This window comes from Martes martes (assembly GCF_963455335.1).
Source record: "Martes martes genome assembly, chromosome: 8".
NCBI lineage: Eukaryota > Metazoa > Chordata > Mammalia > Carnivora > Mustelidae > Martes > Martes martes.
In genome coordinates, this window is record NC_137895.1 from 20,395,761 (window position 1) to 20,420,823 (window position 25,063).

The 25,063-nt window shown below is 38.1% G+C and overlaps 1 protein-coding gene across 3 annotated transcripts in view; it reads right to left on the minus strand.

The window, feature by feature from the left end:
* Nucleotides 1-25,063, minus strand: part of ANO4 (anoctamin 4) — a gene marked incomplete at both ends in the record, with an annotated part of 455,955 nt that overhangs the window by 22,981 nt on the left and 407,911 nt on the right. For all 3 annotated transcript variants that reach the window (XM_080810130.1, XM_080810131.1, XM_080810132.1), the window contains 6 exons: nt 11,664-11,806; nt 13,604-13,701; nt 13,838-13,895; nt 14,871-14,982; nt 17,308-17,344; nt 23,287-23,451. In XM_080810130.1, the coding sequence (XP_080666256.1) occupies nt 11,664-11,806; nt 13,604-13,701; nt 13,838-13,895; nt 14,871-14,982; nt 17,308-17,344; nt 23,287-23,451 (613 nt within the window). The remainder of the gene's footprint in view (nt 1-11,663; nt 11,807-13,603; nt 13,702-13,837; nt 13,896-14,870; nt 14,983-17,307; nt 17,345-23,286; nt 23,452-25,063) is intronic.

A 25,063-nucleotide genomic window follows, 5' to 3' on the forward strand; every position in this document is an offset into this window, starting at 1 on the left:
CTAATTTTATCTGAGTCTTTTCTTTTTTCTTAGTCTAGCTAAAGGTTTGTCAATTTTATTTTTTCAACAAATCAACCCCATTTTGTTGATCTTATCTATTGTTTTTTTCTGGTCTCTATTTCATTTATTTCTGCTCTCATCTTTATTATTTCCTTCCTTCTAGTCACTTTGGGCAGTTTGTTCTTTCTTTTTCCAATTCCTTGAAGTATAAAGTTAGGGCATTTGAAATCTTCTAAATTTTTTTTTAAGATTTAATTTATTTATTTGACAGACAGAGATTACAAGTAGGGAGTGAGGCAGGCAGAGAGAGAGAGGGGAAGCAGGCTCCCCAACGAACAGAGAGCCTGACGTGGGGCTCAATCCCAGGACCCCAGGATCATGACCTGAGCCGAAGGCAGAGGCTTTAATCCACTGAGTCACTCAGGCACCCTGAAATCTTCTAAATTTCTTAATAATACATTTATTGCTATATACTTCAAACTGTTTTTGTTACTTCTGGGGATGATGGCAGATAAGAACTAAAGCTCACCTTGTCCCTAGCTATGTCTAGTCAACACCCACATCAGTGTAAATACCCAGAAAATGACCCAAAGATGGAAAGAACAGACTCTCCACAGCTAAATAGAGGAAAGGCTACATCAAAAAATGGTAGGAAGGGTGAAGACTCAATTGGTAGCCAAACTGACCTGTGAGACTGTCTACTAGAGGGAGTAACATTACAGGCACAGAGAAGGGAGAAGAGCAGAACTTACATGAGGCACCCCAAAAATGGTGGACCAGATTTGGGAAATGAATCCCTATAACATTTGGCTTTCTAAAAATTCATAAAGTTAAATGTCTCTGATTTTCAATCAGTAGAGTTTAACACCTGGAACTTTTAAAAATTAGCAGCTCAGATCTGAGAGACTTAGAGGGTGATAGGAAACAGTCCTTATCCTTAAAGAGACAGCACAATAAACAGCCCCACTGAGATACAGCATAGAAACAGCAGTTTTAAAAAACACCTGGGGTATACGGGAATATTTATTTACTAATCTCAAAATGTGTGCTGGAAGGGCAGGGATCTTTAGAAGACTTCTCCAGGAACAAAAGAACTGGCGGGTACCATTTCTCTCCCTGTCCCCTAGCCTAGATACATGGACACCTGTGAAAATCATCCTGAACACCTTCCACCTAGCCTGCTAACAACTCACCCTGCCTCCACACTCTCCTACGAACATACCCCTTCAATTCACCCTTGGCAGGAGGCCATCAAAAGCAGTGGCATTGTGCAAGCAGACCCCACACTGGCCAGCAGCACTTCAAAGTGACTCATGCTCTTCTCTGGGGAGGGGGAAGATAAACTACACCTAACAGTCCAACTGCAACCCCAGCAGTGGGCTGGGGCAGACATCTGGTCTGACTTCAGGCTTTGCCCACCAACAAAACCCTCTCGGGACAAAAGTGGGAGTGTATCCTGCTGTTTGGTGTGACTACAACCTCCATACTGTTTTCCAGAGTGGCTCCGCCAGCTTGAATTCCCACCAACAGTGTAGGAGGATTCCCCTTTCTCTTCATCCTTGCCAACATCTGTTGTTTCCTGTGTTGTTAATTTTAGCCATTCTGACTGGTGTGAGGTGGTATCTTGTTGTAGTTTTGATTTGTATTTCCTTGAAGCCAAGTGATATTGAGAATTTTTCATGTGTCTGTTGGCCATATGGATGTCTTCTTTGCAGAAATGTCTGTTCATGTCCTCCGCCCATTTCTTGATTGGATTATTTGTTCTTTGGGTGTTGAGTTTGATAAATTCTTTATAGATTTTGGATACTAGCCCTTTATCTGATATGTCATTTGCAAATATATTCTCCCATTCTGTCAGTTGTTTTTTGGTTTTGTTGACTGTTTCCTCTGCTGTGCAAAGCTTTTTGTCTCGATGAAGTCCCAATAGTTCATTTTTGCCCTTGCTTCCCTTGCCCTGGTGATGTTTCTAGGAAGAAGTTGCTATGGCTGAGGTCAAAGAGGTTGCTGCCTGTGTTGCCTCAAGGATTTTGTTGGATTCCTGTCTTATTTGAGGTCTTTCATCAATTTGGAGTCTAGTTCTCTGTGTGGTGTAATGAAATGGTCTAGTTTCATTCTTCTGCATGTGGCTGTCCAGTTTTCCCAACATAATTTGTTGAAGAGACTCTTTTTCCATTGGACATTCTTTCCTGCTTTGTCAAAGATTAGTTGACCATAGAGTTGAGGGTCCATTTCTGGGCTCTATATTCTGTTCCATTGGTTTATGTGTCTGTTTTTGTGCCAGAACCATACTGTCTTGATGACAGCTTTGTAATAGAGCTTGAAGTCTGGAATTGTGTTGCCAGCAACTTGGGTTTCTTTTTCAACATTCCTCTGGCTATTCATGTTCTTTTCTAGTTCCATATAAACTTTAGGATTATTTGTTCAATTTCTTTGAAAAAAGTTGATGGTGTTTTGATAGGGATTGAATTAAACATGTAGATTGCTTTAGGTAACATAGACATTTTCACAGTTTGTTCTTCTAATTCATGAGCATGGAACGTTTTTCGATTTCTTTGTGTCTTCCTTAGTTTCCTTCATGAGTACTTTATAGTTCTCTGAGTACATATTCTTTAGCTTTTGGTTAGGTTTATTCCTGGGTATCTTATGGTTTTGGGTGCAAATGTAAATGGGATCAACTCCTTAATTTCTCTTTCTTCTATCTTGCTGTTGGTGTATAAAAATGCAACTTATTTCTGTGCATTGATTTTATATCCTGACACTTTAGTGAATTCCTGTATGAGTTCTAACAGTTTTGGAGTGCAGTCTTTTGGGTTTTCCACATAAAGTATCATATCATCTGCAAAGAGTGAGAGTTTGACTTCCTTGGCAATTCGGATGCCTTTTATTTCTTTCTGTTGTCTGATTGCTGAGGCTAGGACTTCTACTACTATGTTGAACAACAGTGGTGATAGTGGACATCACTGCCATGTTCCTGGCCTTAGGGGAAAAGCTCTCAGTTTTTCCCTAATAAGAATGATATTTGTAGGGGCGCCTGGGTGGCTCAGTGGGTTAAAGCCTCTGCCTTCAGCTCGGGTCATGATCCCAGGGTCCTGGGATCGAGCCCCACATCGGGCTCTCTGCTCAGCAGGGAGCCTGCTTCCTCCCCTCTCTGCCTGCTTCTCTGTCTCCTTGTGATCTCTGTCTGTCAAATAAATAAATAAAATCTTTAAAAAAAAAAAAAAAAAAAAGAATGATATTTGTTATGCGTTTCTCATAGATGGATTTGATGATATTGAGGTATGTATCCTCTATACCTACACTTTGAAGAGTTTTGATCAAGAAAGGATGCTATACTTTGTCAAATGCTTTTTCAGCATCTATTGAGAGTATCATATGGTTCTTGTTCTTTCTTTTATTAATGTATTGTATCACACTGATTTGCGGATGTTGAACCAAACTTGCAGCCCAGGAATAAATTCCACTTGGTCAAGGTGAAGTATCCTTTTAAGGCTTTGTCTTGTTACCATTTTTTGCCTTGAATTCTATTTTGTCTGACCCAAATATGGCTAATCTCACTTTCTGTTGATTTCTACTTGCATTTCTTTTGGTTTCTTCTTCCATTCCTTTGTGTGTCTTTAGAGCTGAAATGAGTCTCCTACAGGCAGCATATAGTTGGCTCTTGTTTTTTAATCCATCTATTCACTTTGTACCTTTTAATTTTTGAATTGAATTCATTTAAATTTAGAGTGATTATTGATATGTAAGGATTTATTACTGTCATCTTACCGTAGGCCTTCTGGTTGTTTTGTATTTATGTATTTTTTTCCTTTTCTTTCTGTCTACCTTTAAAGTTTGGTGTTTTCCATCACAATATACTCAGTCTTTTTTTGTGTTTCATGAATCTACTGTAGATTTTTGCTTTGTGGTTTCTTTCTGGCTTACATAAAATATATCCTATATAAAACAGTCCATTTTATGCTAATAGCAACTAATCTTTGTCTATAAAGCCTCCACATTTTATTCCTCTTTTTATATTTTTGATGTCACAATTACCGCTTTTTATGCTGTAAATTCACTAACAAATTATAGTAGCTATAGTTATTTTTTTAAAGATTTATTTATTTATTTATTTGACAGACAGAGATCACAAGTAGGCAGAGAGGCAGGCAGAGAGAGAGAGAGGAGGAAGCAGGCTCCCTGCTGAGCAGAGAGGCTGATGTGGGGCTCAATCCCAGGACCCTGGGATCATGACCTGAGCCGAAGGCAGAGGCTTTAACCCACTGAGCCACCCAGGTGCCCCAGCTATAGTTATTTTTAATGCTCTTTTCCTTTAACCTTTATCCAATAATTAAGGTGTTAATACACCATCCACAAACCTATTATAAAGTTAGTTTTCTGTTCTGAATTCATTTTTCACCTCTACCAGAGTTTGGTGTACCTTCATATGTCTTTAAGTCCTCAATTGGCATCTTTTTTTTTTTTTTTTCCAGCTTCAAGACTTCTTTTCAGCATTTCTTGCAAGGCAGGTATGGTGGTGATGTACTCCTTTAGTTTTTGTTTGGGAAAGCCTTAATTTCTCCTTCATACCTGGCAGATAACTGCCAGATAAAGTATTCTTAGTGGATAATATTTATCTTTCAGTGCTTTAAATGTCATTCCTTGTTCTCCTGGCCTGTAGAATTTTTTTTTTTTTTTTTTAAAGAGAGAGACAGCAAGAGAGCAACTACAAGTAGGGAGAGTGGGAGAGGGAGAAGCAGGCCTCCCAATGAGCAGGGAGCCCAATGTGGGGCTCGATCCCAGGACCCTGGGATCATGACCCGAGCCAAAGGCAGACGCCCAACAACTGAGCCACCCAGGTGCCCCGGCCTGTAGAATTTTTGTGAGAAATCTGCTTATAGACTAATGAGGATTCCTTTGTAGGTTGCTTTTCTTCCCCCGGCTTCCTTTAATTTTATTACTTATTTTTGACAGTTTCTTTATAATGTACCTTGGAGGAGGTTTGTTTGTTTTTTCATTTGTTTTGCATTGAGATAACAGGGTGTTCTATTAGCTTTGTGCACTTGTATGTCCAAGGCCTTCCCCTGATTTACGAAGTTCTCAGCTATTATTTCTTTAAATAAACTCTCCCCCCTCCCTCTCTTCTTCTGGTATACCAATTATTCTTATATTTGCTATTATGATTGAATCTGATACCTCTCAAAGGGTTTCTTCACTTTTTAAAAGTCCAAGTTCTCTATCCTCTTCTAACTGAATTATTTCTATATTCCTTTCCTCCCAGTCATTTATTTTTTCTTCCATCTGACTTACTCTGTCACCTAACCTATGCTCTCTATTGCATTCTTCATGTCATTCACTGAATTCTTCAGCTCCAGAAATTTCTGTTTGGTTCTTGTTTTTATAATTTTAATCTTTCTGGTAAAGAACCACTTCTGTTCATTAATTTTATTCCCGAGTTCATTGAATTGCCTTTCTGAGTTTTTGTGAATTCTCTATCAGTTAAATCTGCATTTAACTCTCTGTATTTAAATCTCTATATTGAATTCTCCGTCAGTTAAATCATGATATTCTGTGCCTTAGAGTTTGATTGTTGGAGAATTATTTTCTTTTTGTGATACCATATTTGTTTGATTTTCCATAATATTTGATGGTATGCACCTCTGATTTTGCATTTGAAGTATAGACACCTTTCTTTGTTTTGAATTTGTTTACTTTTCTTATAACTCAACAGGCCACATGCCCAATAATTTTTATTATTGGACAGACATGTAGAAGCTCTAGATCAAGAAATAATAAACTATAGCCTGCAGGCCACATCTGGCCAGATACAGGTTTTGTTTCTTTTAAAATCATCTCTGAGCTAAAAATGATTTTTTAAAATATTTTAAGTGTTTTTATTTGTAAGTATTTATATAATATAAAGTATAAGTGTATAATAGTCTCAATTTTGTCTCTTGGCCCCCAAAACCTTAATTATTTACTATCTAGCTTTTTAAGAGCAAATTTCTTGATCTCTTCTCTCAGTTATGTTCTTATTTACAAGAAAGTGTTCCTTGTGCTCTTATTAGATAAAAAAAAAGGAGATGATCACTTCAATTTGGTCATGGATTAAGCTGGGCTGGTGTTGTGGACAGTTTTTATAAGGCATGGTCCATCTGGTTTTTTTCTTGTTTCTTGGCCTTGACTGAGAACGTGGTGTGTCCTTATCTCCTCAGTCCTAAAAGACAGCAAGAGGCTCAGTTCTGTCCTTTGGAAGGTTTTAATGTTAGCTCCATAGCTTATTGCTCATCAAATCTTCAATATATTGCATTATTAGAGATAAAAAATGATTTTACATAAAAAGGTCAATTTGACAATAAACTAGAAAAATCCTAAAAGGTTTGCATGTAATAACACAGCTTCAAAATATGTAAAGGAAAAGCTGACAGAACTAAAAAGTTAAATTCATAATCATACGTGCAAATTTTAATATACTTAGTAACTAGTAGATAAAATAGTTGAATAAGAACATAGAAGATTCAAACAGCACAATTAAACAACATTGATTAATGATATCCATAGAGCATTATATCCAGCAATTGCAGAACACACTTGAAACACTCACCAAAATATGCCAGGACATAAAGCAAATCTCAACATATAACAAAGAACTGACATAACATAGAGAATATCCTCTAACTACAGTGGAATTAAATTAGATATCAGTGACAGAGGGATAACTAGAAAATCCCCACATGCTTTGAGAGTAAGCAACACATCACTAGAAAAATGCATAGGTCAAAAATGAATGGCAACTGGAATACGTCTTGATAATGAAAATATTACATGTCAAAACTTATGGGATATAGCTAAGCAGTGTTCATAGAGAAAATTACAGCTCTAAATGCCTATATTGGATAAGAAGAAAAGCTGAAAATCAGTAATTTACGTTTCTTTCCTAAAATGTTGGGAAAAGAGAAAATTAGGCCAAAGAATACATAATAAAGGAAATAAAGATAAAAGCAGAAAGAATGAAATAGGAGGCAAATGTATAATAGAGAAAAAAATTTTTAAAACACAATTTCTATTTTTTTTGGAAAAGATTAATAAATTTCTTGCCACACTGTTAAAGAGAAAAGCACTAACTATTGAATTATTCATGAAAAAGAGAATATTATTACAGACCTTATACATATATCAAGTTAATAGAAGGGTATTATAAACAATTTTATTCCACTAAATTTCAACATTAGACAAAATGGATAAATTTCTTGCAAAACACAATTAAAAACCAGCTATCAAAAGGATACCAGAAGAAACAAAATCTAAATAGTCCTATATCTATTAAATACATTAAATCTACAGTTAGAAATCTTCCCACAAAGAAAATTTGAGGTCTAACCAACCTCACTGAGTTCTTCCAAATATGTATGTAAGAAATAATAATGTTATATAAACTGTTTAAGAGAAGAGAAACAGAGGGGAAAATTATCCACATCAGAGGTCATCATAACAATGACACCAAACCCTGAAAGAAATATTACGAAAGAGAAATACTGTTGTAGGATATGTTTCATGAACTTACACACAGGTATCAGCAAGTTAAATTTGGCAATTAAAGAAAAAAAAAGTATCATGACCAAGTGAGTTTTTTCCCCAAGTTTGCTAGGTTGTTGTAACAATGTTAACAACAACAACAACAAAATCATCAATGAAATTCACCACGTTTAATAAAGAAAAACTCACATTTTAGTAGATTTAGAAAAATGATTTGATAAAATTTAATTATAATTCATGATGACTCTCAGCAATTTAGGGATATAAGGAAACTGGGAAACTGCTTTAACCTGACAAAAGGTATGTACATGGCAAGGTTGGGGGAAAAATGAGTAGGCAGAGCACAGAGGCTTTTTAGAACAGTGAAAATACTTCATTTAATATTATAAGGATAGATATATGTCTTTATACATTTGTCCAAACCCACAGGATATAAACACCAGGTATGAAGTAAACTCTGGACTTCAGGTGATTATGTGTTAATGTAAATTTATCCTTGATTAAAAAAAAATGTGCCATTCTAGTGAATGATGTTGATAATGGGGAAGCTATGCATGTGTGGAGATAGGAGGCATATGGGAAATCCTGAGACTTCTCCATTTTGTGGTAAACCTAAAACTGCTCTAAAAAAAAATAGTCTTAAAAAAATCAATGAGAAAAGAAAATCCCAATAGAAAAGTGAGTTATGTATAGAAATTAGAAATCTGATTCTAAAAGTTATAGGGAACCAATTCTGAAGAATGAAGTTGAAACTTTTACGTTGGTGTATTAAAGTGAATAAAAGGGTAAGACGTCAAGCAGCCAACCAGGAAAGGATATTTAATTTGCAGCATAGCTACTGGATAAAGGACTCATATCCAAAATAGGTAAATGACCTCTACAAATCACTAAAAAAAGAAACAAACAAAACAAGAACATGGATTTAAATGGGAATTCACAAAAACATCAAATAGCCTTATGGCCATAACCATATGAAAAGGCGCTGAGCATTACTAGTTGCCATGAAATTTCAAATTAAAATCACGAGATACTACTATGTACCAACCAGAGTGGCTAAAATTTGCAAAGACCTAACAAGTTTCAGTGAGTATTTGGAATTAACCGAAGCTCTAAGATTGCTGGTTGGAGTGTAAACTGGTACAACCCAGTTTTGAAAACTGAAAGTATCTGAAGATCAACAAATGCCTATCTTATGGCCTACCTATACCCCTCCATAAGTTCCCTTCTGATATATGCATATATGTTAACCAAATCACATGTAAAAAATGTTCACAAAACTATTTGCCAGAGTCCAAACCTGGAAATAAACCACATGTCCATCACCCGTAGAATGCATAGATAAATGGATAGATAAATAATGACACATACCTATTTTCAGGAGCCTAGAAGATCTGTAGACTCACGAAATAGCTCATCTGTTGGCACACTGACCTCTGAATTTCCACAAGTAAATTTGCCTTTTTTTGGACTCAAGCTTGACAGAGGCATTGATTCCTATTAAAAAGCATTTATCTAGCACATTTATCCTAGGAGTGCTCATGAAGTTTCATACTCATGAGGTGCATTTTATGATATGAGAGAGGACTGAAGGATTGGTGGTGGTGGGGTCTGTGTGTTGCGGGGAGAAGAAGAGAAAGTTGGGGAGTATCTGGGAGTAGAAATGCAACACACACACACACACACACACACACACACACACAACAACCACATTTGCAAGATGGAGATCAGTATCAGAGAGAAACTCCAGTGCTCGCTTCAGCAGCACATATACTAAAAGAGAAACCCCACCAGCTTCATAATTTTGCTACAGGTATACATTCTAGGAATACTATATGGCAATGAAAATAAAGTTTACTATGTGTAGAAGAATCTTATGAATATGATATTTAGTGAAAGAAGCCAGTTATAAAATAGTATGTATTGTACAATTTCACTCACATGGAGATAAAAAAGGGGAAAAATTAATCTATGGTGTTAGAAATCAGTAGCATGATTAGTGAGGATGTTAGCACTTGGAGAGAAAACAAAGAGCCTTCTTTGAGTCAAAGAGTCTTCTTTGATAGATAGATTCTTAGATATCCTATTTCTTGATTGACCATACAGAATGGCAAACATTTTCTTTAAGGAGCCAGACAGTAAACATTATAGGCTTGGTGGGCCAGTCTCTGCCAAAACTATTCAACTATACTATTGTATAAAACCAATAATTGATAATATGTAAATAACTGGATATTGCTGTGAACCAATAAAACCTTATTTATAAAAACAGACAATGGACTCAACTTGACCTGAGCGCTGTAGTTTGCAAAATTCTCACCTACATAGATGGGTAAATATGTAAAAATTTATTGATCTGTACACTTATTTATATACTTTCTGCACTATTATACTTCAACGATTACATTAAAAATATAAACAACAAAGCAGGGAAGTCATTAAGAAAATAAAATTAGAAGGATGAAAGGAAACAGGATTTACTCGTCTGCTTGTGATGTTTCTGAGATTTGTTTCTTGCTGTAGATACTGCAGTATTTGGAGCACTACTAATTCTAACCACATAAAAGCTTCTTTTCAAGCACTCAATATACCAACATTATTGTTCATTTCCTTCTTTATGGGAGAAAAGTCTATTAAGAGACCTCCAAATGGTTAGTTCTCTTAATGAATTCCCTTTATTAAGTTTTATTATTAATGCCTACATTGATTTTTTTCTCCAAGTTATATTATCCTGCCATTCTATAATTGAAACTCCAAAAACAGTAGATACTTAAGAGATAAGCAATCTAAGAACATTAAGCATCAATTCTACTACTTCTTTAATTTTCAGATTTTCCCAGAAAGAACTGTTTCTTTCAGAAGTAATGCATCTTGCTCATCCCTACCCCACTTTTACCCCAATGTTAAAGAGCTTAAACATAATTGGAAAAAAAAAAAAAAAAAACAGCAACCCATATACACTCAACTCTGCTAGGCAAATTTGTTAGCTTTTCTCCCCTGGGAGATAAGAACAGGAAAATAATAACGATAATACAAATAACATGTACCAAGTGTATCCTATGAGCCCAGTCATTGTTCTAAAACTTTTCCATTGATTAAATCATTTAATCCACACAAGGACCTTATGAAGTGATTACTCTCATTATTATCCCCACTTCAGAGGTGAAAACTTGAGACGGAGATTAACTGTCCAAGTTTCATAGTTAATAAGTGATAGGGCTAGGATTTGAACCCAGGTAATCTGGTACCATAACCCATGCTCTTGAGTACATGCTTGGGTACATGTACAACATACAAGATAAATAACTTGGGTTTGATTAATAGACAAATTTAAGTCCTTAAATGTAAGTGGAGCATAGCTTAAGCATTCCCAGCTTCCTGCCATCCTCCCCAAGAGAAATGGCTGCTCCCCTGATCCCCTCTACTGATGCATCCTGCAGCATCTGGGGCACTTTATATCTCTGGCTTTTCCCCCACTAGCCCATGTACTCTTTGAAAGCTGGGACTGTGCCTTATTCCTTCTTGTATCTCTTGTGGCAAGCATAGTATCTGCCTGGACATAACATGGCTCAATACATGTCTGCTAAATGAGGGAATCAATCATGCTATGGTAACTCCCTTTTATTTGGTTCACCAAGTTTTCCAAATCATTTTTGTTTCCTGGTGATTGATTACAAGGGAAAGGACACAATGTCATGACGAGTTCAAAGTGCCTAGGCTTTTGACACCATCTCTATGGACTGAGCTTCTTTTTTTTTTTTTTTTTTTTTTTAAAGATTTATTTATTTATTTATTTGTCAGAGAGAGAGAGAGAGAGAGAGAGAGAGAGAGAGGAGCGAGAGTGAGCACAAGCAGACAGAGTGGCAGGCAGAGGGAGAAGCAGGCTCCCCGCCGAGCAAGGAGCCCGATGTGGGACTCGATCCCAGGACGCTGGGATCATGACCTGAGCCGAAGGCAGCTGCTTAACCAACTGAGCCACCCAGGCGTCCCTGGACTGAGCTTCTTAAAGCAAGAACCTCCCCTCCTCTGCATCAGCTGGAGAATTCCCCCACATGGCTGGCCTCAATGATAGAGGATGCCTATCTAGCTGAATACAGCTTGAGTTCTAGAATTGGCATTTAGAATTAATAGGATAAAACAGGATATTTGCATACTCATTTCTAAGTATTCATCGAAGAGTCCATAGGCATTCATGGGCTGAAGGTTGTAGTCCTTTTCCCACTGTGGGAAACTTATTTTTCTTTCGGGTCCACGTTCTTGTCGTACTTTTCTTCTGGTCCACCAATTCTGAATTAACCTGCACAACAAGATCAATTCCTTTAAAAAAATATATGACTGTTCATAAGACTTAAGCAATAAGACAGACTTCAAATACAGAACCATAGTTTAAAAACATTTAGGATCAGCTGCCAAGGAAATAAAACCTTGAATTAGGAAGATCGTATCAATGGCTGTACTTCATGCATTTGCACTTGCAAATAAACAGAATGACTTTTTAACTATTCATGAAATTATCTCATGTTCGGTGTTGCCTCAGAGGGTAGGATGGAGGACAACATCTATAAACTTTTCCTCTAGCACCAAGGCAACACCCAGACCTCAGAGTAGAGGAAGGTTTGGCTTAACCGACTTAATTTAGGACGCATGGGCAATCTTAATCATGTGAGTGCTGACCTACATATTCTGAGGGCCTGGAAGCTCTACAGACCCAATAAATGCTTCCCCTCGTAGCACATGAAAGTTTGCATATCCACAACTGGACTTGCCTGCTTTTTTTTTAATTAATTAATTTATTTTAATAAACATATGATGTATTTTTGGACTTGCCTGCTTTTAGCTTGAGCTCAACAGGGACTCTGTTTCCCAGTAAAATACATCTCACACTGATGAGATTAGCACATCAATCCTTAGTAATGTTCAGGAGTGCATCTTATGAAATGGAACAGGGTTGAGAAAGTGGGGGCAAGGGCCAGGTCTGTGTGCTATAGGGGACAAGGAAAAATGGAAGGGTATCCAAGAGTAGACATGCCAGAAAAACTCAAAAACAAATGGCAAAATAAAGGAAATAATGGGATGGGTATCAAAAATAAACGACCTACTTTGCAGTCTTGCTCTCTGTCCATACTACTAGAAGATAAAATGTAGTTCCGTTGATGTCTGACATTTTGATAAATTATGGTTTATACTTTAAAGTAGCATATAATGCTGCTAATTTTTAAATTTTATGCATTTTAAAAAGTTTCACAGACAACATCAAGCACTTGGAATAAGTTTTCTAAAAATCTAAGATTAGAAAATTACTGGCATAGGTTCTGACTAAGAGCCAAGAAGTGACTTTTTTGAAGTGATCCAAGTTCTAGCTAATCGTTCTGGCTGAGTGGTCCTCCTTGAAACCTGGAGTTCTCTATGGAGACACCAAGCTGACATGGAAATCAGTAGGTATGGAATTAAAGCAGAAATAGAAGTTGCTGATTTATGTTCCTTTAAAACTTAACTGACCAGAGCTGAGCAAACATAGCAGAATTCAAGGATATCCTTACAAAAGTGATGCAAGTTTTTGTCTATTGTCATCAACATCTACTATTTCCACGAGGTGATCCTATTTTTACTTGTCAAGATATATTGACTTAGAAATAGTCCAGTTTCTTTTCTGCATCCCTAAACTTTTCTCTTTTCCATAAGTTCCTTTTCTATACAGTTTGAATTTAAGGTAGTTTGAAAAAATTACCATTCCTGATCTACCATGGGGGTGGGGGAGTAGAGCTCTAGTTAATGGGTGGTAACTGGTGAGAGCCTTGAAATGCTACAGCATGAGGGTCAGAAGCATTATTTAAAGGAGCTGCAAGCAAGTGTTCAATGTTTAGGGCCCCACAGAGACTTTTTAAAGAATATTCACTATCATTCACACTTCTTGTACTAAATCTCCTAAGAGCCAATGTTTATTACTTTCATGACTGCCTTTGAATAACAGCATGAACACTTAGCTCCAGGTATAAGCACGGCTGAGTCTGCACTGCTTATCTTACTTGCCACACCTAGAAAAGCCAATAATGAGCAACGCTCCCACTCAACTGTAGAAATCTAAGGTACTTACGGGTAGCCAAGTTCCATGAAATTATTCCATGTCTGCTTTAGCACCATTATAATACCCATTTGCATACAGAGATCAATAAGGCATCCACTAGGATGGCACTGCGAGGTAAGCAAACAGAAATTCCAGAATAAATGGCAGGGAAGAAAGAGTGTTTGGTTTCTAATCTGCACAAAGTTGCCCTAGGCTATTTAATATGAGACTGTAGAAAATAAGGAGTGATGGAAGAATACAGACCTCTTCTAGTCTCCATCTGTTTATCAGTCTCAAGTAGGCACCTGGGTGTCCTGTAAATCTTCAACACACAGAAAAACAAACCATTAGCACCCTATAGGTCTAAGCTTTTTGTGATTATTGTGTTCAGATTAGCACATCTCCAATGAAAATTACTGGTACACTCAGGTTTGAGAGAATTAGGAAACTCTCCAGAGCTGCCATGACTGCAACTTCTAGAATTTTCCAGGGAATATTTCCCTTCTGGACTGTCCAGCTGCTGACCACAGAGGCCAGCTCTTGCTGCTCTGTGTGACTTTGAACATTTTCTGCTAAATATCAATCACTCTGGCCTATATAACAAACAGCATGTTGGGTTGAAACAGGTTCTGATCTTTTTGAATAGAAGCTTAATTTGAAAAAAATAACAAGCTTTACTGTTTGACTAGAATTCCACACTGAAGTAGCTCGATACTGAGAAGTGCTACACCCATCCCACCCAAATCCAACACTCACCCGTCTCTGGTTTTTCTCTCTTCAGAGACTACTTCCCAGCACAAAAGAATTCATAGGACATGACTACTTAACACAGGAGCCTTTGCAAATCCTCGTAACTGCTGGATTCAGAAGTTGTCCACTCTCCTCTGGCATCCTATGTCACCCCCTCTCCTGTGTGGATGTCCTTCCCTCTTCTCTGAAGGTGGGCATCCAGGGCACACCGCAGACCACCCTCTCCACCACCTCTTAGGTCAACTGCTCATAAAGGCGTGAGATCTGGGGGCCTGACTCAGGTGCAGATGGAGCCCACAAGTTTTAAATCCATCCTTCACTTGTGCCAATGTTTTTCCTCTATGTACCTTAGCAAGAAAAGGCACACAGGTAACTTTTGAGTGCAGTGACCATTCCCTAGGAAGGGAACAGGAAAGGAAAGGAGGAGTCTTTCTTTCTACTCTTTGTATAAATTACTCTAAAGGAGGTGCTTCTCTGTCACCCTGGTCAGTGACCTCTGAATACCCTATCCCTGGCCTGCAGAAGTGTGGAGAGATCAGGTCCTTACCTTCCAAGGAAGAACGCGATGTAAAATGTGGAACTGTTCAGATTGACAAACTGAAAAAGAAACATTTTCAGGGTGAAGCTGTTCTCCCACTCGGACTCTGTGCGAGGCTGTTCTGTGGACAAAAAGGGAGTAGAGTTTGAGAGGTTGCCTTTGACCCCTTCTTAACTCCCTCTGCCCTACTCCCTATACACACAGGATAGGAGCAGAGGTGCCCTGAGAAGGCTGCAGGAGACCCCAGTTTTCCTATAGATGGTGGGTGATGGAATAGACCACCCATGAGATCCTCAAGCTTGCTGACCAGCCCCAACCAGGGTGTGGTGGGAAGGAGCTACTGACCTATCTGAGGGGATGGAATATCCAGTTTGTTCTGCTGTGACAGGATGCACAGAGAGCCTAGAGTAGAGAAAGCTAGGGCTGAAGGAACCTCATTCCCTTTTGCTCTTAGTTTCTGTCTGTGGAGTAGGGCCTGTGTGGAGTCAGGTCCCCTCCCATCTCCTAATTAATTCCTTGTTCTTCAATTCTATTGTGGTGAAATGCCAGGTGCTGCTGCACGAGAGGGAGTCAGAACCCCCCCTCAAAATGCTGTGAGTATCGGACTTCTTTGCCTGTCACCCTCATCCATCATTTTTCGTTCTCATGGGCAAATACCAAGGAGATGACCTCATTTTAGAGCTTTTACTGTATATCACCATTTACATCTTACAGCATTCTGACCTCAGTCAGGTGCCAATTCTCATCTCCTTATATCTGACTTCCGTAAAGCAAGTGCTCTTTGGACACTGTGATATGAATCAAAATATGAATCAGACTTCCAACTTGACATCTCATGTCAAATGCACGTATCCTTCCCTAGGAGCTGCATCCTCATCCCAAGTAATGTCAACGAGAATATGTTTAATTCCATTGTACTTTCTATGTTTCCATATTCCCTGCTTCTAATTGCTCTTTGCCATTTCACCCCATCAATTCCTTTTCCATTAATTCCTCAAAATGCTTGCTGCAAGCATATCTTAGAAGGGGGAGGAGAATCATATTTAACAAGGCTGTACCGCTGTTGAGGAAACAGAAGACAAAGGATTTTAAAAGGATTTTTATCTTTGCTTCACTTCTGCTCCTGAACTATTGGTTACACAGGAAGGTCTCCCAGGTTGTTCGCCAGCTAGGTGGGTGCCCAGGTATCCCAACCACAGAAAGACCAGGGCTGTATCTCCCTGACATCTTTGCCAGCCTGGATCAAGGGGCCACTGGACACAATCTGCCAATGTACTTACCTCTTCAGTGGATATAAACTTCTTTCTATGTTTCTGCGCAAGGGGTGGTAATGATGGAGGATTTTAATGATGTTAAAGGAGATATACCAGGTATCTAGCTCTGTATCTGGCATATAGGAAGGCTCAATAAATGTGATCTTGTATTATAATGATTATAAATAAAAGTACTTTTTTGATCCCCCCGACAAGCTACATATGGGAATGTGCTAAAATAGGTTTCTACGTGGGAACATGTAATTTTCTCAAATTGCATAGAGTAAAATGACCAATGTTTCATTAATAAAATTGGGATAGTTTCTTTATCTTGAAAACATGGAAAATGTACAGTGTATAGTTAGTTACCAGATTGGTCTGTTTTATGGATCCAGAGAAATGTCACCTTTAGGGGTGACTTATCCAGATGACTGTTATTTCTATAAATGTAAGTAATGATTAGGCCACCCACATTTGTGGTGGAAGGCCCCCAGTCTTCAAAGCAACTCATCTTGCTATGGTTTAGATATACCACAAAAGCTTGATACATTTTTAATTAAATAAAAATTGTAAGCAAAGCAAATGGATACTTTTGTCAATGATTCCGGACACTTTATCTACTACTTTTATGATGCTATATTTTTTTGTGCATTAAGAGAAAACCTGTTTCAAATTACATTAGCCCATGACAGATAATGTTTATGACAGGTTTTAAAGCTTTAAGTAGAAATGACTCCCCTTCACTTACTTGTGGAGCATAAGGAATAACATGGAGGATATTAGGAGAAGGAAAGGAGAAGTAGAGTGGGGTAAATTTGTTAGGGAGACGAAGCATGAGAGACTGTGGACTATGAGAAACAAACTTAAGGGTTTTGGAGGGGAGGGGAATAGGGGAAGGGGCGATCCTGGTGGTGGGTATTAAGGAAGGCCACGTATTGCATGGAGCACTGGGTATGGGGCATAAACAATGAATCTTGGACCACAGAAAAAAATAAAGATGTTTAAAAAAAAGAAATGACTCCCCAATTACTAGACATATTTAAAATGCCCTGTTGAAGGCAAAGAGCGAATTATTGTATGCAATTCAGAACAAAAAGAATATTTCTCTTCAGCAGTGTTTCAGAAATCAGTCTTTGAAAAGATACTTCCCAAACTGCAATATTGTGCTATGAAATAAAAAGGGTCTCACTTACCTAAATTTGTCAGAAGAAGTGCAACTTTCTCGTAGAGCTGTAAAACAAATTTCATATATTTAACAAAAAAGCTGTGGATGCTATAAAATCCATAGTTATAAAGGAAATAGGTAATCAAGTCATGAGTGAAAATAATTTCATTAACCCCCCATTACTCAACAATGAACACACTGTAAACAAACAGCTGTGTCCTTTCAAGGCAAGAAAGAAATGCACAAGGTCCCATTTTACTATTTTTAAAATCTCACTTCCTATGTTGGAGTAAATAATTGGCAACAAGGCCAGCTGCCACTAATTACTAGCTTGCTAAGTGATGCAGGGCAAATCACAACATTCCTGGACCTTAGCATCTCTAAGACTGATTCTGATGGTAAGATTCTGTAATCTCATTGTTTATGGACTTGCTGTATTTTCTAGATTAGAGCATTTATAAATACTGAAGTGATGAAAACTTACTAGGAGCTCCTAAGCTTTTGGTATTTTGCTTTTCCATGAGTACATTGGATGCATCCTTAACTCACCCAGCCATCTGGTAAATGGAGGGTCCTGAGAGGGAAGGGATAGTGTGTGTGTGTGTGTGTGTGTGTGTGCATGCATGCACACCCATGTATGCATATGTATATGGAAGTGCAGAGGCCACAGTTCAGTGCAAACCCAGAACTAGGAGATTCCCCAGAGAGGGATAAATCGAGAAAAAGAACAGGTGTCTTCTCTAAAATGAGAGACAGTAAAATGGAAAGGAAAACTAGTCAATAGGATTGGAACAACATGAAAATTAAGATCATATTTAAAGTAGTGAAAATGCCCTGGTTAAAGTTCCCCAGGCTGGAATTATGACTTTACCAGCCAGCAAGCTGTAGAGCTTGGGCACATTACCTCATCTCTTCTTCAGACCACTGTTTATCTTTTCTGTGACTGAGAATGGGTACTGGGCCATTGATCATGCGGTCCTTCCAAACTTTTGAATTTTCTTATCCAAGACTTCTGCTAACTACAGAATTAAGTAAAATACTGATTGTATGACTCTAAACTTTGAACAATGACTATGATTTGCTATAATAAGATAACTAATACGGCCATAGCATCACATTTTGTGTGCAGAAGCCACAGACTCCTAAGAGTCCAGAGTTAAAAGAGATTGGTATAATTTTCAATAAGAAATCCAGTGGCATAGTCATACATTTTATCCTAAAAGTACTGGTTAAGTACAGATTAGGACAGATGTTTTAATAAAATATATTTTGCTTTACAAATACACTCTATTATTAAAGTTAGTTATGTGATTTTCAAGGAAAATTAGATTTGACTGAGATCATCTTTCTCAAAATACAATTTTTGACTGTCCAGTTTATCCTTTAGACCTCTTTGCACTCCTGTCTCAAAGGTCTTGGTAGCTGGTGACATGCCTATGTTATCTTGGTTTGGACACTGCAAAAAAATGGAACTTAAAAAAGAAACAGCACAGTAATCAAAATATGATCAATATTAACATTTTGAAAAATAAGGCAAAGTATATGGGGACACAGTCAGGATCCATGGCATCTGTGACCATTCTATAAATGTTGAAGATGCAAGGGAATGGACAGTGAGACTCTAAGCAGGATACAAAGAGAAAGGGCACGTAAGCAGAGGGCCTGATGGCCACTGAAAGATCTTCCGATGAGTGGCTTCTGGAAAATGTCTGATTTCTCATTAGGAAGTTGAGATAGATATCATGGATGGTTTGTTCTGATAAAAGCAGTAGAAAATCTGTTTCCAAAGTGGATGCCACAAATTGTGAGAGTTAAAATCTGTAACTGATAGAAAGTGTTCTGATCTGAAGTATACTTCCAAAGAAGCTCTGAATACTTCTAATTTGATCTTGTCCACCCAAACAATGTATGTGGGCTTGTTCTGATGTATCCCTTGTTCTCTGGTTCACTTCTTTCAGGAATAAGACCCTGTGGTCTTCAGTGTTTAGAGTATAATAAAATATCAGATTCATATTGGTATGGCTGAATAAAAAGGATGGTTATATCTCCTCTTGGAATGTATTCTTTGTTGGCATCGTTTGTTTCTGACCACCATACTGAGATGTTCCTAGTTCACTAGTGAGGCAGAATGGGATTAAAATAGTATGTCAAGGAGCAAGAAAATCCTTCTATTTATTCCATCTTTGAGGTATTTATTTTTCAAGAAGAAATAAAATGAAAACTAGTAAGTGTCCTTTAACCAGTCACTAAGAAGTATAAAATTTTGTTGGGGTCCAGAATATATTTTTTTAAAGAGGGACCCATACCAGGAGCCCAAAGCAGGACTTGAACTCCCTACCCTAAGATCAAGACCTGGCTGAGATCAAGAGTTGGATGCTTTACCAACTGAGCCACCCAGGTGCCCCAAGATGCAGAATTTTTTATAAAATAGATTGTATTTTATTTTTAGAGTACACACTACATAAGAGTAAATACACAACAAAAACAAAACAGAGTAAATAGACATCATAAAATCTAGAAAATAGCTTATAGGTCTACTTCTTTAGTTAAGGTTGGACAACTCTAGCAGAATGTCAGAAACAGGGTATGTGATCTATAACAATATTATTAAAAAATTAGAGGCTGTAATGAACAGAAGTTAAAAACCAATCTAGCTCTCAAGGTTTTTAATATTCAATTAATGGAAAGTATTAATGATTCATGTCTAAATGATGACTTTTTTTTTGCAAGACAAGTATGGCCAAAATTTTAAGTAGTTGGAAATAATTTATGTAGCTATAAAAAATGTATATTGCAGGGTCATGAAAATACCTTAAATTGAGTAATTTCAGAAGTCATTAGCTAGTTTAGTTCTGAACTGGTCAAAGCTACCTCATAGTTATTAGTCTGTCATCTGTTATTTATGTGTTATTTGCCTAAGGACTTACTTTTTTATTTTTTGGATATTCTGATGAAAATCTTTCCAAACTATATTATGTACTCAGTTGCCTCTGTAATGGAACATGCAAGGCCTCAGGGCATAAGACAGGACTAGGAACGTGTTTGCTGGGATGGGGATGTCATGGGCATTGCTTCCTGCACAGTAGGGTCTTGGATGATGCTGCTTTGAAAGTTCTTACATATGTTTCTTATTTTCTTTTCTTTCCCTTGCTATGGTTTATCAGTTCCTTCTCTTGCAAGAAATCTTGCCTTAGTAACCTTCTGTTTTTCTAGTCTGATGTTGATGAGAAATCAGAACAGCAAAGGTGTTTACATGTACCTAAAATAAATGAAAATACTCATTAAGGGCCTCCTTGAAAATAATACATGTTAGCTTTAGTGTGTAGACTCTACATTATCCATTTTGGTGACTCTGAAATGCCTGTTAGATAAAGCATAGAAATGCCTAGTAGTCTAGTTCCCAGCACATAGTAGGTGCTTTGCAATGTTTTCCCACTCCCTATGCTACCTTCTTCATTTTTAGTTTATTTTCTCTTTTCTTGGCTATTTCTCATGAAGTAGAGATTGCTGGATAAGTGATTTCCAGTTCAACAAAATCTTACTCTGACAATACTGGTATATCTGCTCAAAATATATGAGCAACCATGTATTTATAGACTCACTGTATGTATTTCTTAAAATGCATAAATTTAATTTTAATATGGCATTAGAGAAAAAAAGGTCGTTAATTCATTGCAAACTACCTGGACACAGAATATTTCACTACTTTGGCTGTTTGGTTAATTTCAGCATCAATCACTCGCCCTCACAATGAATATATTCCACAATTAACTTTGAGAGGAGCTGAGTCCTGGAGTAGAGAGGGCCAGGGGGTGCCGCATGTCCACTCTCACCCTCCACTTGACCACACACTTTTACAATCATGTCAAGTGATTAGCAACTGTTTTTGTTTCATTTTTAGAACTTCTGTATTCTGAAACTTTTTTTCTAAAATAATAAAGAAGTTCCTGTGTATTTTAGTAATAATGGTAATAGTAATAGTGGTAATAATTATAAATCAACTATATTTCATTAGTTCAGTGATGACTTGCTCACTTAAGAACCCTAAATGAGGGACACCTGGATCGCTCTGTGTTAAAGTCTGCCTTCCGCTCAGGTCATGATCCCAGGGTCCTGGGATCAAGCCCCATGTCGGGCTCTCTGCTCAGCAGGGAGCCTGCTTCCCTTCCTTTCTCTCTGCCTGCCTCTCTGCCTACTTGTGATCTCTGTCTGTCAAATAAATAAATAAAATCTTTTAAAAAAATCCTAAATGAAGTTTTTTATTATTGGGTAGGTTGAATTCTCTTAAGAATCACTCTGAGTTTGTTGGTTATAGAATTTAGGATTATTTAAGGAGCTAGGAATGATAATCCAAATGGATTAAACTATATTGATAACAACATTAAATTACTCGGCCTTTGGAACACCCTTTTTCTAATGATGAGAGAATTTCAGCATTATGGCCCAGATTTAAGATGCAACATAACTAAGTGTGAGGGAACCATAACAGCTACTCCATGTCTATCACTCCACATATATTATCTTATTTATTCCCTGCTACAAATCTCTAATGTCAGTATTTTTATGCATAGGTTCACCTCAAATCTAACAATGTCAGCAAATAATACTATTTGTTCTGCAAATAAAAACAATTTACTGAGAGTCTACTATGTGCTAGATCCCATTCCAGACACTGGGAAATAACGAGTAAAAAACAAATAGACAAAAGCTTCTGCCCTAATGGATCTACATTCCAATGGGGAAGACAGATAATAAAATAAATTAAAAACAGCATATTACATGGTAATACCACAGGGAAAAAGAGAGCAGGCAAGGGGATAGGAAGTTGTTAGATGGCAGGAGGCGGTTACGATTCTAAACCTGAGTGACCACAGAAATCTTATATTAGAAAAGTAACCTCTGAACAAAGAAATGAAGGTGAGGGAGGACGCCATGCAGACCCCATGGGGAGGAATATTCCAGGCAGAGAGAAGAGCAAGTAAAAGCCCCTAGAGTGAGAGCATGCTTGGCACATCCAGGGAACAAAGGGAAAGCCAGCCTGGAGCAGGAGATATAGGGTGAGTAGGTAGGAGACAAGATCAGAGATGTCACTGGGGCCAGAAGGAGAGGCCTGGAGGCCACAGGAAGATGTGAACTTTTATTCTGAGCAAGAGGAAAGCCACAGGACATGATGAGCAAACAGGGCCAGGAGCTCGCTCACCATAAGCAGCTTGCACTAGCTGCTCTGAAGAGTCTAAATTGAGGGAGCAAATGCGGCTGCCGAGAGACCAGGTAGGAGGCAATGCAATAACCCAGGCGGGAACTACTGGGTTCTTGGACCAGGGTGGGACTTGGGGACATGTGAGAAGTGATCAAACTCTGAAAACAGATACTGAGAGACACAGAGGAGTCAAGGGTAATGCCAAGGGTTTCAGCCTGAGCAGTTACCACAGGAAGGAGCTGTGGAGGAACTGATTCTGGAGGGGAGAGAAGGGTTTGGATGCAGATGGTGGAGTAGTCAGCCGGATGTATGGGGTTCAGGGGAGATACCTGGGCTGAAATATAGAACTGAAAATAACCTGAAATTAACACAAGCAACATGTTCCATCCTGATGTGTGCCTTGCAGGGTTATCTCAAATAATGCTTTGGGTACTGACCACTTTCCTAACATTCAGAATCAAAAAGAAATGGGAACTAACGCTGTTGAACTATGTCACAGATTCTAGGTTGGGCCTTTAAAATATATTCTTTCTCTACGTTTCCCCAAGGGGTATATATACACTGTTATCTTACTGGTTAAATAAGGAAACTAAGATTCAGAGAGAGCTAGTGCTTCCACTGTAGAAAATCCTGGAGGCTAGATTTGACTCAAGCCTTCTCAATCCCCAGACCTGAGTGCATGTCCTGCCCAGCCATCAGTGCTGTATGACAGACTCACCCCTCCAAGGCTGGGTCCCTTTAGCAACAGAAGAAAACCACAGCCCACATAGTTTATCCATCAGGCTAGTTACCTTATAGTTCACTTACCACATTCAGCAGCATAATGATGCAGAAGTTGATGCACACGGCAGTCCCTGTGGTTGCCACCTGAGAGTTATTCCTGATTAATGCCCACTTAAAGGCAGCAAAAGTGCTGACAGTCACCACCCGGTAAATGACGATCCCAAACACGGCAGCGATCACCACGCAGATCTGGGAGGAAGACAGAAAGCGGGTGAGCACCCTGATGGAATGTCCCAGGAGGAGGGTTCCCACCACTGCAAAATTCCACCACTGGAAAACAAGAAAAGGAAATAAGCCAACAGCGGAACTGACTCAAGAAACCACAATAAAATGCTAACTTTTCATTGTGATTAATACTTTCTCTTGCCTGTATTTTCTTTGTTATTCAAATAGAACAACCATAGTGCTGGAAAGCTGATAAACTATAAGCTATGGGGTAACATTTTATTAAGCAGGGTATTAGAATGAGCATTATTATTATGGAAATCTTATGATGTCACTCTTCTGTGTAAAACTCTTTGTTGATTTCTTTTATTCTTAGGATAAAAGCAAAGTCTTAATGGTGGCAAGACTTTCTCCACCTTGTGGAATGACATTTTCCTTTTAGTCTGGGGACTCAAGAACCTCTCTCATGGCTTCAAATGGGCTAATCTTCAAAACCATTTCCTTTGCCTAAAAGGCTGACCACCCCCCCATTCCCATGCCAAACACACACATACGTGTGTATGCACATGTGCATACACACACACACAGATCCTAGTTAACACCTACTCTTCTTTTACACCTCAGCTCAAGAACCACTTCATAACTAAAACTTTAATGACCCTCAGACTTTGTTATTGTTATATGATACCTGTACTCTTCTTTGAGTATCCAATTTATAATTTCTAACAATTTTTCAGTTTGATTGTTGCCAGTTTCCCCAATTTAGAAAGTATAGTTGACCCTCCCCCTTTTCTATGGGGGATATTTCTAAGGTCCCAATAGATACCCGATACCTTGGATACTATCAAACCCTACATATACTATGGTTTTTCCTATAGATAAATAGCTATGAGAAAGTTTAATTCGCAAATTGGGCACAGTAAGAGACTAACAACAGCAACTAATGATAAAAAAGAACAATACGATAGAAAGACTGTGTGAATATGGTCTCTCTCCCTCTCAAAATATCTTATTGTATTGTACTCACTCTCCTTGTGATGATGTGAGATGGTAAAATGCCTACATGATGAGATGAAGTGAGGCAGATGGCATAGGTACTGTGATGTAGCATTAGGCTACTACTGATTTTCTGATGATATGTTAGAAGGATTGTCTGCTTCCAGCCTGGGGCTGACTGCAGGTACTGAAACTCCAGATAGCAAAACTTCAGATAAAGGGGGGGGGGGCACTATAAGCTCCATCAGGGCTGGTACGGTATCTGTTTTGCTCACCATAGTTTCTATAGTGCCTTAGCATAATTACAGGTGCATAGTAAATGTTCAGCTATTTGTTGCTGAATAAGCCAACTCTGTGATAGGTACATAATCTCTTATTAATCAACTATGGACATTGAACTGAGCTATCTTTCTCTGAAGATTTCATGGTATGTGATGAGAACTCAACATGTCTTCTATCTACTGGCAATATGAGACCCCAACATGTTTGTGTCTTTCATTAGATGACTCACTATATCAGAGTAAAGACCTTTACCTACTTAGTTATCAAAAACCAAGCTGAGAACCAGCATGCACTCTGCCGACTTAGAGATTGCTAGAAGCATTCTTCTGTTTTACAACAACTGTTTTTGGCTTTCTAT